At 41.1% G+C, this 14,861-nt stretch overlaps 1 protein-coding gene across 3 annotated transcripts; it reads right to left on the reverse strand.

Annotated features, from left to right (window-relative positions):
- Positions 1-1,974: 1,974 nt before the first annotated feature.
- SPO11 (SPO11 initiator of meiotic double stranded breaks) lies at positions 1,975-14,851 on the reverse strand. Of its 3 annotated transcripts, XM_042980093.1 has the most exons (14): positions 14,296-14,582; positions 13,333-13,398; positions 12,363-12,476; positions 11,000-11,088; positions 10,517-10,583; positions 10,186-10,294; positions 9,548-9,634; positions 8,798-8,834; positions 8,358-8,467; positions 6,814-6,913; positions 6,467-6,504; positions 5,455-5,531; positions 3,137-3,248; positions 1,975-2,635 (listed from the first exon to the last, which is right to left on the reverse strand). In XM_042980093.1, the coding sequence occupies exons 1-14, from the start codon at positions 14,442-14,444 to the stop codon at positions 2,516-2,518; spliced, it is 1,275 nt and encodes a 424-aa protein (XP_042836027.1). In that variant the 5' UTR covers positions 14,445-14,582; the 3' UTR covers positions 1,975-2,515. The 3 variants fall into 3 exon arrangements, with proteins under 3 accessions (XP_042836027.1, XP_042836029.1, XP_042836028.1); XM_042980095.1 differs by lacking the exons at positions 13,333-13,398; positions 14,296-14,582 and adding an exon at positions 14,627-14,851; XM_042980094.1 differs by lacking the exon at positions 13,333-13,398 and having other exon boundaries at positions 14,296-14,580.
- Between the last annotated feature and the right edge of the window lie 10 nt (positions 14,852-14,861).

The following is a 14,861-nucleotide window of genomic DNA, read 5'->3' on the forward strand; positions in this document are numbered from 1 at the left end:
GATACTTTACTACAAAACATTCTGTTGCAAATATCTCTTAGTGCACATGTACATGTGGTTTAGCTTTGAGAGCAACCGTTCTTTTCGGCACCAATAAACAGGTGTCTACATCCAGCAGTTCAACCGAGACGCTCTCTTGAAAGGAAGGAAGTCATAGATGGAAATCCCAGAATGATTTTGCTTCTTCTGCAGAAACTGCAATATTCTCTCCTCCCATTTTCTTTTCCCAAATAACTGAAAAGTATTTTAAGTAAATTTCCAATCATAAACTTGAAATGACTGTAATTGTCTTAACTGAATGTATCCGCAAGCCCCTTTCAAATTTATTTTCCAACTTTTTTAAAGTTTACTTATTTTGAGAGAGAGAGAGCACGCATGTGCATGTGCAGGGAAAGGGCAGAGGGAAAGGCAGAGAGAGAGAGAGAGAGAATCCCAAGCAGGCTCCTCACTGTCGGCGTGGAGCCCGACCTGGGGCTCCACCTCACAAACCGCAAGATCACGGCCTGCGCCGACATCAGGAGGTGTCCACTTAATCGACTGAGCCACCCAGGCGCCCCTATTTTCAAACTTTAATTAGACTACTGTAGATGTTTCATTCCTTTCCATTTGATAGTCTATCCGAACGAATCCAGACATCGTGCAGCTTGACCATGTATTTCTAGGTTAGTAATGTTCTCCTTTACACGACATGTCAAAGTTCAGCGATAGGAGATGTAAAGGAAGGAAGTAGGGTGTAATTCGAAGAAAGATTTGTGAGTTATAAAAATGTCTTTACAATTCGCGATAGTCTCACAAGGCAATTTGGTAGCCTCACAGAATATTCTCAAAATGACACACCTGGTTCTGAGGTGACCACGGAAAATCACATAATTTTTGACACTACAGGCTTGGCATCAGGAGGACCTGACTCGGCCCCCAGCCAACGAGAACTGTGGACCTTCTCCGAGCAGTGTGCACACTCGTGCTCCACACGCGGAGCCCTTCACGTGTGCCGGTGTCGTGATGAGAGCAGGAGCCTCGAGTCCCAGCTCCGCTGCTTAGTAGCCGTGTGACTTTGGGAAAGGCTATTAGCATCTCTGTACCTTTGTTCTCTTATCTGTAAGGGGGGCTGATGAAAGTCCCTAGCTCATAGAGTTTCTGTGAAGATGACGTTAATGTTCAAAAGCACCTAGGAAAACACCTGGTGCGTAAGTGCTATACAAGTACTTAATTTTCTTATTATATTACCTCATTTAATATGTACCAGAACCTCTTGAGTAGGGCCAGCTTCGTGGGTGTGCAGTCACGCGGGCCCCAAGGGCCCTTTAATTCCCTGCTGCTAACTTTTGAACGAGGACCCTACAATTACATTTTGCCCTGGGCCCCACACATTCGGTAGCTGGTCCTACTCTTGAGGTAAGCAGTGTCACTGTCCCCTCTCTGCCATGTCCTGGCTACGTGTCCCGGGAGAAGCAACATCCCCCGTGTTCTCACCTGTAAGCTGCAGATGTAATTAACTACAGACGTGACGGGGCTCTTGGAAGCCTTAAGTAAGATCACGTGTAAGCAGTGATCAGCACATGTAAGTTCTCAGAAATGGTATCCACTACTATCATCGATGAAACATCATCACTCGATAAAATCACCAACATTTCTGTTCTCCTATGAATCTATATTCTTGCTTATAATTACAAGCAGTTCTTCAATACAGGGAAAAGCTTGCCGAAAGTAGAGAATAAAGCCATAAAACCCAACTCTGGAAAAATTAAGATAGGGTTAGGAGGGGAGAAGATCAAATCTTTACTGTCACAGAAAGACCTTATTAAAATTCGAGGCTTCTGCAAATCTCGAACATGTTCTATGTTTCATAAACACGGACTAGAGGAGAAGCCAGGGGACTTGATTTGGGGTGAGAACGGATAAAGCCCTGGAGAAATCTTCAAACAAATTATTACTAATAAGAGGCATACTCAGAAACGAGATTAAGTGCTTCGGTCTGCATCAACCCAAATATTTATTCATAATAAATTTTACCACTTTCACAAGTGAATGAATGGGTTACAGCCCCTACACCAGGAAGGAAAAAGAAAAAACAAAACAAAACAAAACCAAAAGCAGCTAAAAAGGAAATGCCGGACACTGATTCATTTGCAACCTCTCAAATCTAGGTTATTATTTGCTTTGATACTGAAAAGATACTTCGTGCCTTAACATTAGTCGTACTGTAGAAAGTAAATAAGGTATTTCTGTAGACCTTGATGACATGTACACATTGTTTTTCAAGTAAAATTTAAAAGTCAAAATAACTTCTACTATTTCTTTTATAATTTACTTTAGAACATAAGATAGAACTCAATCTCTACAGAGAAGGCCAAAACAAAGACTTCTAGAGAAAACTGTTTTGACAAAAAATATAACTAACGTAAAATTCTTTTACCTCTACAGAGTTAAGAATATACATTCTTTCCACAACAGTGTCTACTACTGAAAACTAATGAAAAGCCTCTTGGAATCACAAGGTATATTGTGATACGTTTTATATCCATCCTCCAAATTTTAATTTGTTAGGTAAGTACACTCTGGAAAGGTAATCTGATGAAAGGAAGGTCAAAGCTTGAATTTCTGCCTTCATTTTAGAGTCCGCCATTATTTCCATCTGCCAATAAAAGTAAAGTACAGCCGTAACAGGGTCCCGTGTGACACTTCTGTTGACTCAAACTAGTAAGTCTAGACTTGTTTTATTCTCCAAAACCGTGGGCAATAGCTTTCGAATCAGCCAGAATATTCCAGAGCTGCCACAGCAAAAAATGTCAGAAGAATACCCAGTATGGCTGTGTGTGATAACTAGGAATGGTCTGGGGTCTTTCTGATTTCTTTCTCTTCTTCCCCCACATCCCCATAAGCTATGTAAAGCCATAGACAATGGGTATACAACTATGATGAGGATAAACAGATCAGCTCCATCCAGCTGATCTTATCTATTGGCATTCCTAATTCAGTGTTTCAACAACCATCTACCGCCACACAACACCTATGCTAGTTGTTGGTAATATAAAATTTCAAGGAGGATATTTTCAAAATATTATGTGAATAGCCACTATGGAAGTTAAAGGCAATAAAATATACAACACTTGAATTTTAGAAAAAAAAAACCTACTTCTTTTCTCCAAAATGGTTGGCAAGTAACATAAGGTCGTTTCAGGACACTGTCCAGTTTCATCTGGTCCCGTTTTGTCAGTGGAATTAAAGTATCTCTAGGTATATTTAATCTGGAAAAATATATGAAAAAAAATCAGCAAAAACAAAGTGTTCCTATGACTTGAAGAACACATATTTGTTTGTATTTATTATACTATTTCAAGAAACTCTAAAATAACAGATAAGCAAGTTATTTTAAATTCAGAATTTGGGGGGATCTGGCACGTCCCAGACCAGCAAGTATTCGGGTTCACAGTGGAAGTCTGCTCTAAATTGTTTTTCTTCACATCACACGCACACGACAGTGAGAAGAAGAACACAGACATTGGTCACAGACACTAATGCCAACAGTGCTCTCACATCAAGCGTGTGGACACCAGTGTGGCTCCCAGAGCACTACGGCCTTGAAGCGGTGAGCTATTTAATGTGTGTGGCCAGCAGCAAGATTCACCGTGGGATCTTAGGCTCCACTGAGCGCTTCATTCTTTGCCATTCATCGAGAATTTTCTGGGCCAAGGAAGTTAGTCTATCACTCACTTCTTTTCACATGTGTGCACACACACACACGCGCGCGCATATCTAGTTTTAAATTTTCGAGAAGTAGGTTGTAATTTTTTTTCTCGGTGTGTGTTTTAAAAACAGAACATGAGGAGTCCAGGATTTATGGTATAGACTAACTTTTGAAGTGACAAATCCTGGATTTCCCAGAAGAGCTCCAGTTTCAAACAGTCGTTCTCAATGTCCCCACAATTATGATCAGTTGCCAGTGGCAGCTCCCAGATAGGGTGACAATTTGATTAGAAAGGGGGGCCTAGAGGATTTCCCATGAAGCTGTTTACATAGCTATCACATCTTTCCCCTTAGTTCGTTGTACATTTATTTGGAGTGGCTTTGAGGGCACTGATGGAATTTAGGAGCCGCAGCTACAGTTTCTGCAAGGCCCTTCACCTTAGTAATTATCAGATCATTTGTCCCGAATTCGTTAGGAAAGCTTTTCATACAGGCAGATCACCCCGAAGGGATTTTGACCATACACATACACCAAACTGAACAAAACTCTGAGTCACTGGAGCGTAACTATTCAAAAATCAAAAACTGAATGTTTTATGCCCTCATTTTTGAAGAAGTGGCAATCACCCAAAACCTGTTCGTGTTCCAAAGTTAGGAAATAAGGAGCAGTGACCAAGGTTTGCTCACTGCTTAAAGAAATCCGATAAACATGTTCTCAAGTTCATTCATGCCGGCCAATTAAAACAATAAAATATTTTTAAATATCACATTAAGCAGAGATGAGTAACAGTGATGATGTCCTATGCTGAGGGACAGGCGGGCTCTTACTCTCCAGGGAAAACAATTAACCTATCCAGAGGGCAGTCAACGTCTTAAAAATGTGCATACCCTTTGACCCAGCAATTCTGGGAATTCAGCCTTCGGGAGTAAGGGACTAATTAAAGATGTGGGCAGAGATTCAGTTACAGCAGGGTCCATCAAAGCACTATTTATCAGATTATTTGGAAACCACCCAAACGTCTGACTATGAGGCACTGGCTGAATAAACACTGGTCCATCCAGAATTGGAACTCAGTAACGGAGGACGTTAAAATGAGGTCACGGAACTGTATTTCTTGATACGGAAAAGTGATTTCATTGTGTTGTTGTGTGAGGAGAGCAGATTACAAAATAACAGGGTATGATCCCATTTTTGTGAAAAAGTGAGGGCTATGTACAGAGAGCAATAATAACGTACAAGGGTGAATAATAACGTACAGATGAACGAACACCGTTCATCTGTAGGTGATTTTTATCTTGTTACATAATGACATTTTTCCTATAGTGAACGTGTTATGTTCAACTCGCCAAAATTGAGGCTCCCAAACTTTAAGTAATCTTAAAATGAGATTTTCTTATGAAATTAAAAAATTTACATCTATGGTAAAATGGATTCAGGTGCAACCAATGATGTTGTCAATTATTACCATTTAACTACATGCGATGTCTTCTACTTTGAGTATAAAAATGCCACAAAATCTCTTAACCATAAAGGTAAAACAAAAAATACGTTCCAGCTGAGAGTTCAATTAACCAAATTCATTGAAGTTTTAGAAATTGAAACAGACATGGTGACTTTAACTCCTGATTCTCTAACCCTGAGTCACAGTGAACAACATAAAGACGACACACGAAGAGCTTTCCCTCGTAGTGGCTTTTTAGGCTCGTTGTTACATATTATGATGAGTCATCATTTCAAACACCCTGATTTTACTAAAACCATCTAACCGTTTAATATCAGAAGGGAGGAGACCAAGCCATCTAATAGCTGGAACTGTGAGATTATGGGCTTCAAAAGACATCGCCTAAAATAAAGAACAAAAGTACATTGGGTGAGGCTAAAATGCAGAAAGCTAGCATACTTGTTCGTGCAGCCTAATTTTTTACACATTAAGAAAGACGAGTAGTAAAGACTTCACATGCCCTGAGCCTATGGAACTAAGGAAATCACCAAGAGTTTTGCTAAAATGGGCTTTCAGTGAAGGTTTTAAAACTGCTCTAGTATTTCCACATTGGTTTTATATAAAGTGAAACCATAAATAACCTCTCTGACCTGCATTTATTGTTGTTTGTGGTTCTATATTTTAACATCTTGCTTCACTATCCCTTTTATGTCAATGTGTAGGTCATATACGTCAGGGATACTCCACGCGCATACCAGTGGTTCCCAAACTTTATCATGCAACAGAATCACTTGGGGCCCAACCCTAGACATTCCAATTCAGGAGGCCTGGATGGGGACCGAGATACACATTTCTAGCAAGTTCCCCGGTAATGCTAACACTGCTTGTCTGGGACCGTACATTGAGAACCACTGATATATGGTAGCTGGGGACTCCGGGGGTGGAATTTGGAAATGTTTTCATTTTACCATCTGGTGGGAGTGAAGGGAACGGGCAACGTCAGAATTCATTGTATATGACTTCCAGAGTTTATCTGGCAATGAGACGTTGTTGTTACGGTGAGGCCCTGCAGTCACTAGAACAGGCTGGGAGAGCGGAAGATAATAATGCCTCTTGCCCACAGCTAATCCCATTCTGTCATCTGTGGTCACGTTTGGCATGCCAGAAGCTGGAATCACGGCCACTGAAACAGAATGGCCTCAGACTAGGAGAGTAGCTCCCCTGTACATTTTGGGGGTCCTCAGCTAACAAGGGGCCAATACGTGGATACAACAATCACTCTGATGACTATGAACTACCTCAACAGTAGGAGAGGAAAAATACTTCTCTCTACTCACCATAGAGCCATACTTATAGATGCACATTATTTCTATGCCTGTTAAAAGAAAGTTACCTTTACAATTAGTTTCTTTGTATATTGCAGGTTAGATCATCATCAACGCTATATGTAACATCTGTAATTCTTATTTTCACAGATACTACCAATAAAAAACTTATGGTTTGGCTTCCTATGGCAAAAATAGCAAGAAATTGCCTCACGTGATCAGAGTCATTAATTTTAATCTAATAACCATATTCTTTTAATCTACGGAAGTGTTCTAAGAGCAGAAGAGCACAACTATGAATACTGTAAACAGGATTTAGTTAAGACAACTGCTTCCAATCATCCCCAACGATAAGTCACCGTGTGGGTCGGCATCCACAAGAGTGAAGACAGGAATGTGAAACGTATCCCACAGCTTCTTGACTAAAAGTCTCGTGTTCAGATCAGGTACCCCCTTTCCCTAAAAGCAAGATTGAAATGACGCAACTTTAGTTCCAGCAGAAGAAAATGGCAAAATCTTTTCCTTATTTTATTAATAACTTAAAAGTTAAAAAGTTAGAGTACTTTAAATTTCAGGTGGAAGACTGGTGTAGACTGAAAAAAATGCAGTCTACACAACAGAGGGAAAAAGGCCCACGTACGTTCATAACTATGACTCTACTATCCCAGTCCTGGGAAATAATCCTAAGGCAACATTTCGGCAGAAACGGGAATAACAACAAGTCGGACGCCTATAAAGATGTTCGCTGCGGTCTCATTCGAGATGGCAAAAACTATTCGAGATGGCAAGTAGCCGAAACAGGTAACAACAGGGACACGGGGAGGCAGCGCTGCACACGCCTCACGCTGCCTCGGTCCAGCAGGTGTCACGGATTATGCCAGTTTTGGTTTTTTTTTAAGTTGACTCATTTTTGAGAGAGAGAGAGAGAGAGAAAGTGGGCAGGGGAGAGTCAAAGAGACAGAGAGAGAGAGAGACACAGAGAGAGAATCCTAAGCAGGTTCTGCACTGTCAGCACAGAGCCCTACACAGGGCTCGAACCCAAGAACCCCGAGATCATGGCCTGAGCTGAACTTAAGAGTTGAACACTCAACTGGCTGAGCCATCCGGGGGGCCCTGATTATCCCAGTTTCATCAACTTCTCCCCCACTACCCTGTAGCAGGAAGCTTACCCCCTCTGCCGACTGATGCCTGTGGCCGCCTGTGTGTCATCTCAACGTACACTTCTGCGTTCTTGGCCGTTTTGGGCGCGTATATATATGTATGCATATATATGTATATAGAATCAGGCTCCCTTTGATGGAATTAATGCAATTACATGATACACAAACCCACGGGAGGCAGAACAGAGCAGCTCCTGTGCGTTCAGTCCTCTCCTCCCCACAGCCCCAGTGTTACCATATCACAGCTGACACCACGGTGGTAGGGGAATGGCGAGTGGGTGACTGAGAGCCTGTGTAAACTCACTGCGATATTGGAAAATCACTGGTATTTAAGAATTGGGAGCACCACCTTGATTTTAGTCAGATTTGAGGATGCTTAAATAAACACACTGGGGTGCACCTGGGTGGCTCAGGTCACGATCTCACGGTTGGTGCGTTCCAGCCCCACGTGGGGCTCTGGGCTGACGGCTCGGAGCCTGGAGCCTGCTTCGGAGTCTGTGTCTCCCTCTCTCTCTGTTCCTCCCCCACTCACGCTCTGTCTCTCTCAGAAATAAACATTTAAAAAATCTTTTAAAAAATGAAAAAAAAATAAACACCTTGGAAATTTTTACTCTACAACCATAAAAGATACACCATATTGCTGACAGAACGTTGAGCAAGCTGCACAGATGTTATAAACCCCTCCGGCCAATCCCCAAAGTAGCGTGCTAGCCTTGGAATCGAGGTCAAGGTAGGTAACATACCGTAACCATAATGCACGGAGACATCCTGTTGCAAAAGTTGTCATCCAGGAGTCGCTGAAAGGTCGCATCTTTTTCCACAATTAACAGAAATTTTGCATCTGTCATTATATCTGTGACGTTAAGGCTGATAATTTGAAGGCAGGAGTATTGCAATTTAATCACCAACTAAATAATGATGCCACATAAATCCATTCAAAAGCAGCTATAGATACAGTATTTTCCTTTTTACCCTCAACTATATAGGCCTATTCACGTATCTAGATATCTGTCTCTCCTACTAGTTGGGGAGCTCCTACAAGAATCGTAAAGCAGAAACCATGTGTGTTCATCTTGACCACGATAGGGTCTAGCTTGATGGTTACACATTATGAAGGCTTGGTCTATCGAATGAATGAATGAATGCCCTATGAGCTTAACTAGTTTCCCCACTCAAAGGATACTTCGAATACCTTGAATATTAGATGGCACGGCAACAGCCTAAATAACAAAACAAGATAGCTTTTATTTTAAATAAAAAGCAAGTATAACCACATTCAAAAAATTTATCACAGAAGCCCTACATTTTCATTTTCCTCTGGATATACCAGGCATCAGAGGTTTACTCCTCAGAAAAGAAACAGTAGGAAACAGATATACTCCTCAGTAAGAAAACAGACACGCCACTCAAACTACTTCCTTGCAGGTGAGAATCTCTTGGAAGCTTTGTGGAGATCCGGCTTAGGCAGCAGAAAGGGATGAAATTTAAGGCCTCCTTCTCTTAGAGGGCATGAGTGTCGTCTTGTGTGTTTCTAGACTGCTGTGCATGCTAGTGCTGTGGGCTTTCTAGGTGCCCAAGCCTAACAAACAGTTTAGCATTAAAGGTATCAATTTCAGAACCAGAAAACTGTGTAAAGATTACATAAAGAATCATGCTAAGATAGCCAAGCTACGTTCTACCTGAAAACAAAGGTACGTTTTTTTTTTTTTTTGAAGGAAAGCATATCTTTGCTTATTTCACTATGACATTGGACAATTGGCGTATTCTGAAACTATGTAATGTGCAGGCCCAGAAAGCATATGACTACTCACCATTCAGTTTTATTTGAAAATCTTAAACTCCAAACTACATAAGAAAGCAGGAAATAAAGCACATTTCAAAAACAAAGGATCTGCAAGGGAGTTAAAGCATGTGAAAACATCAATATGCTTACTGTTGTACCACAGGTACAGTGCACTTTGGTTCCGTCTTCCTCAATATACCTTAAGTTGCCAGCAATTAAACCTTTTGATGTGGATGACTGAAAAAATAATAGCCATACTTGAACACTTTTTCACTAACATACTTTATACTGCTAAGTCAATCCTCATGCTCACCCACCTGACTACATGCGTTTTAGCTCTGATTGGAATTTAAGACGTGAAGGAGAAAATACATAAGGTGTTTAGGAATAAAAAATATTTAGTAATTCACCTGTTTTGGTCCATTCATCCAAGGAAATATATTGAGAGTCGATCATTTAAATTCATAGTGAGAAAAATGTAGTACCAAATAATATCAGAAAAAGGCACAGATTACATTTATTTTTCTATTATAATTTTACACAAACTTATATTTTTTTAAGTTTATTTACTTATTTTGAGAGGGGGAGGGACAGCGAGAGAGGGAGAGAGAGAATCCCAAACAGGTTCCATGCTGTCAGCACAGAGCCTGACATGGGGCTCGATCCCACAAACAGTGAGATCATGACCTGAGCTGATACCAAGAGCTGGACGCTTAACCAACTGAGCCACCCAGTGCCCCGCAAATCTTCTATTTAAAAAAAACAGTTTTGTATTTAATGGTACTTACTATATGTAGACTCATCCTCGGCACTTTTAACATACAAGAAATGTCATTGATAATATTGTCCACAACCGTCTGGTTACCAAAAAGTTGGCTGTCGGTATAATATATGTCTCTATGAAAATTAAATATATATTTTTAATTAGCCATGTTCTCTTTGGAGTATTGGAGTATTATTTGTAGGAAGCTTTAATTGGATGAAACACAACATATAAAGAAAGTAATTTTTTACCCACAGTAGACTGTGGCTCTTATGTACCATTTCAAAACATAATAGGAGTTAATCTAAACTAACTCTCACATTGTGTCTTAGCAATTTACCAAAACAAGTATTTACCTTTTGGTTGCGTAAGTGTTGCTCTGTACCAATTTATAAATTATGGACAATATTTTAAGAATGAGAGCTGCAAGATAAGAGGCAACAAACAAGTTACTCATCATTTCTCTTATTAATTCAAAACATACTGCTATCAAAGATTTCAACTGCCCCCGTTACTATCCATGACATTAAAAAAACTGTCATTCCAAAACAGAAGTATTGAATACAGAATAATAATTTCCTGAAGGATCAGATAAAATGAATTGCTCTCTGAACAGCAAAACCAAGAGAACACTTTTTCACTGATTCATGTACCTTGCAAATCTATTTGGAAATTATAATCTATTTCCATGGTTATGGACCATGCAAGCTTCGGTAACTATACTTCAGGTGTAAGGGTGGTCTATGAAAGAACAACTAAAATTATTCAACTAGGAACAACTGAAACCCGGAAAACAACCAAACTTATTTATTCCTAAAAGCTAAGAAAGATTAATTTACCAAAATTTTTAACTGATTTTGGTGAATCACTTTTGATTTTTCTCCTAGTACAATGAGGGACCATCTGAAGACCCACAGAATCTTCAAACCTGTCATTTTGTTGAAAGGTAATAAAGCAAAAAAAAAAATAATTAACTTCTAATCACCGAACAACATACACTTAGTGTCCTCTTCCGCACATAATCTAAATCTTTATTTCTTCTCAGCAGAAGCTTTAGGACAACTTCATTTATAACCTTAGATAATTCCAGGTGTTAATTAGGTAATTAGCTTTGCGACACACAGAGGTACTAAAATAAAGTGTTTAAAATACGTGAATTAAGTACCTTTAAGTATAATGTGTGTTATTTCTTTCCTGGGAAGACATCAACTGTATGTAAACTATTATCAAATATTTCACAATTTTATTAGCATTTTTGCTTATTTTGCCCATTTAATAATTTTGCTCAATTTAACAAGTTTTGAAATATTGTATTCCTGATTTATCTCTAAAGTTACACTAAATGAAATGACAATTTGTGTTAGGTGGTTACACTGAACTCCCAGGCCTGTCCTAAAGGTGGCAGAAGGGCACCAGGCAAATAGGCCAGGTCTCCGCTGCTTCTGGACTCGATGAAGCCTATCTTGCAAAATGATGTAGAATGCGATTTAGTTTACAGTTTGTATTAATTACTGACTGTAAAAGGGCATTTAGTGAGTAAGGGGACCCCAAATTACTTTTATTCTGTTTCTGTAACCCTTATGAGAGCTACCACAGTGCTTTTTGCTATTTAGATTCTACAGGCTGAGCCCCTGGAAAAAAAACAAGCTATGTGAGTAGGTCAGAAGGCTTTGACAAAGTTGTTTGCTCATTTTAACCTCTCGGACACATGACTTAGCAGGGGGGAGATCAACCAGGAGGAAGAGCCTCAGAAGTGTGCTCTATGTTCCAGATACATTTATTTTCATTTCAGTATCAGGATTGGTTGTAGCTCCCCTGAGCAAGCAGTTCACTTTTACAGTATTTTTGCAGAATCCCCCCGGTGGTGTTTCCCCGCTTTGAGTGCTAGAAAAGCTTAGATCCAAGTTTGGAGCCTATTTTTAGCAGGACTGTAAGACTTCATCATATGCGTTTCAACTTCTAGCCTCTTTCGGTGCTTCCTTCACGGTTCCTAGCATTGCTTCCCTTTGCCTTACCTTCCACATCCACTTCTGGTTTAAATGACCTGCCTACGACGTACGTGTTTTTGTAAGCACCCTTAAATCCTTCCAGAAAGGGTAAACGCGGTAAGAAGAATGAAATCGGACTAGGACTCTAACTCGAGTAAATTAAAATAATGACATAGATAACTGTATTTAAAAATTAAAAAGGCAACATGCCCACTTTATATTTTCCCAGCTTGATCTGTTGTCTATTGTGAACACGGGAGCTTTATTTCTTGCCAGGCTGGTGATGACGTCTTGAATAACACTTTCTATAGATGCAAGAACCTCAGAACTGAAACAAGAAACACATTATGATTCAATCTTAATTCTAAATTAGGCCTTTTACAACATGTACCATTCCCCCAGATCAACACTAAAGTAAGTTCTTGTCTCCTTGATTGTTTTTTAAGACTAGGTAATTTCCCCTCTATACCACTCTCTCTCGCTTTTGACATCAGCATTGCATTAAAACAACTGTATGGATAGTGGTTACTTACAGAGAAATTTCATTTGCTTGTAATTTTACTTCCCAAATAGTTACAATTGAACTAAAATCTCCCTTTTAGACAGTGTTAATGACTAGACAATAGAATTTATAAATATATTTTACATCTCGTCATATTAACCTACTTAAATCCAAACTTGTTGGCTTGAAATACTGCTGATAACTGTTTTAATTAAAAATGATGGAATATTGGCTTTGAGTTGAATCTCTTCCCCAAAAAATGCAATGCAAAAACATTCCAAAAGCAGTATTTGTTGTAGCACATCGCCCTGATTGATCTCATGCCTTAAATCTGCCCTTTTGAATTTTAGTGATAGAATGAGAAAAAAGTTTAATCACTACCATGAAAAGACTTGGCAAAACCATTACACCACTTTACAGCAAAATATTAAGACTTAGCCCAGTTTTCTGTGAGCTGACTTTTAATTTCACAAGCCATCAGCTTCAAAAAATGTCGTTCGGTTATAAATACCATTAGCGTGCTGCCTAAGAAGGGAGATCAAATTAAATGTAGAAAATGGGCAAAATGTAGAATGTTCTAGTTTCCACAGAAACGTCAGAGCTTGCTTTGAAAATGCACAAATCAGAAAGTAAGTTTCAAAAGAATCAGTATTTTCTAATGGGGAGAGAAAAACGGACTCACATATCTGATTCATTTTTCCAGTTTGGGGGGAAAAAAAAAAGTTGCAAGATTAACGCTGTGACAAACCTGAAAATACAATTAGATTACTTTACATCGGAACCGTGAACACGGGACTTCCGTGCCCTCCTTCCCCTCACCCTCATCACATCTCTCCCAAACTAGTTTCATAAAAATTGGTTTGCTTGTAGGTATTCCACTTTTGTTGTTCGTTTTGTTTTGTTCTGTTTTGCTTCTGGTAGTCGGCTTAGCCTTAAAAATACGCTGGTAATTTGTTTAGGCTGAAAAACTTCGCAGAGGGGGGCCTGGACGGCTCGGTGGGTTAAGACTCTGACTCTTGATTTCGCCTGGGGCGGTAACCTCATGCTTCATGGGATCTACCCGGGCGGTGGGATCTGCGTTGCCAGCGTCGAGCCTGCTCGGGACTCTCTCTCCCTCTCTCTCTGCCCCTCCCCCTCCTCTCAAAACAAGCAAACGTCGAAAAACAAAAACAAAACAAACTTTGCCGATAAACCACAAAAGCCGAACTAGGAAAAGAACAACAGGGCACTTTAGGCAAAAACGATCCAGAACATAGTCTCTATAGTTCATTCCAAGTTGAGTAGCTGGAGACGCTCCGTAATGATTTCATCAACACCTCACCCTAACCAACTAAGCCAAGCCGCCAACTGCTTTGGTTTTCATTGAGGCGCGAACATCCCCTCCACTTCCAAGTTAAGTAAATCCTCGTCGTAGCGTAAACACCTTCTCCTTCACTTTGCTACAACCCCCTAAGCGAGCGGCAACTCCCAACATGCATGCTCCCTTTCTCTTCCCCACCCCCGCCTCCACCCCCACAATCCTGAAAGCTTTTTAGGTTAAAATGCTCTCCAATAAAAAAAAAAAAAAAAATTTTTTTTTCTAACAAAGACAAAGCCAAAGTTTAGGTCAGCCTAAACTCCCCGACTGCAGAGAATCTTAGGAAACCTGCGAGCCTCGCTGTGGGGACGCTCCTGGAACATTCTAGATGGCGAACATTCTAGAAAACAAGGGGGGAGGGGCTCTGTCACGAGGCTTTTTGAGTTCAAAATGAGAGCCGAGAGCGGAGGAGATGGAGCGCTTCCGTCAGGGTTCATGGGTGGCCTGTGAAGGACGTCGTCCTGTGGCCTCAACACCGCAGCATCTCAAGGGAGAAGGGAAGGGGCCCCAGCCACGTCCCCCCGGAGCGCCTCACGCCTCCACCCCGGGGCGACTGGGGACCCCCGCGGACCCCGCTGCTAACCGCCCGGCCTGCGCGCCCCGCAAGGAGCCCTTCTACCTCGAGGCCAGGCGCGTCCCCCCGTCCGCGGGCTCCCCACCGCCTCTCCTCAGGGCGGCCAGCAGCGAAGCCCTGTGTTGGTCCAAAACCTCGAAGAACGAGGCCTCAGGCCCCACCGGCGCAAAGGCCATGGGGGCCGGCAGCGACAGGAGGCGCCAAGCGCAGGAACCCCACCAGCGCCCGCCACGGCCCTCCCTGCTGCTTGCTGCGCATGCTCCCTGGCGGCGCGAGCCCT

The sequence above is a fragment of the Panthera tigris genome, chromosome A3, assembly GCF_018350195.1.
Source record: "Panthera tigris isolate Pti1 chromosome A3, P.tigris_Pti1_mat1.1, whole genome shotgun sequence".
NCBI classification, from domain to species: domain Eukaryota; kingdom Metazoa; phylum Chordata; class Mammalia; order Carnivora; family Felidae; genus Panthera; species Panthera tigris.

Bases quoted from the DNA above. Each gene is read 5' to 3' on its own strand.
- SPO11 (XM_042980093.1), bottom strand. From the start codon at position 14,444: ATGAACCCTGACGGAAGCGCTCCATCTCCTCCGCTCTCGGCTCTCATT. The intron at 13,399-14,295 runs GTTTCCTAAGAT...TTGTATTTTCAG, and splicing joins CCCCACAGCGAGGCTCGCAG to GTTTGTCACAGCGTTAATCT. The intron at 10,584-10,999 runs GTAAATTAATCT...CTTATCTTGCAG, and splicing joins AAAATCAGTTAAAAATTTTG to CTCTCATTCTTAAAATATTG.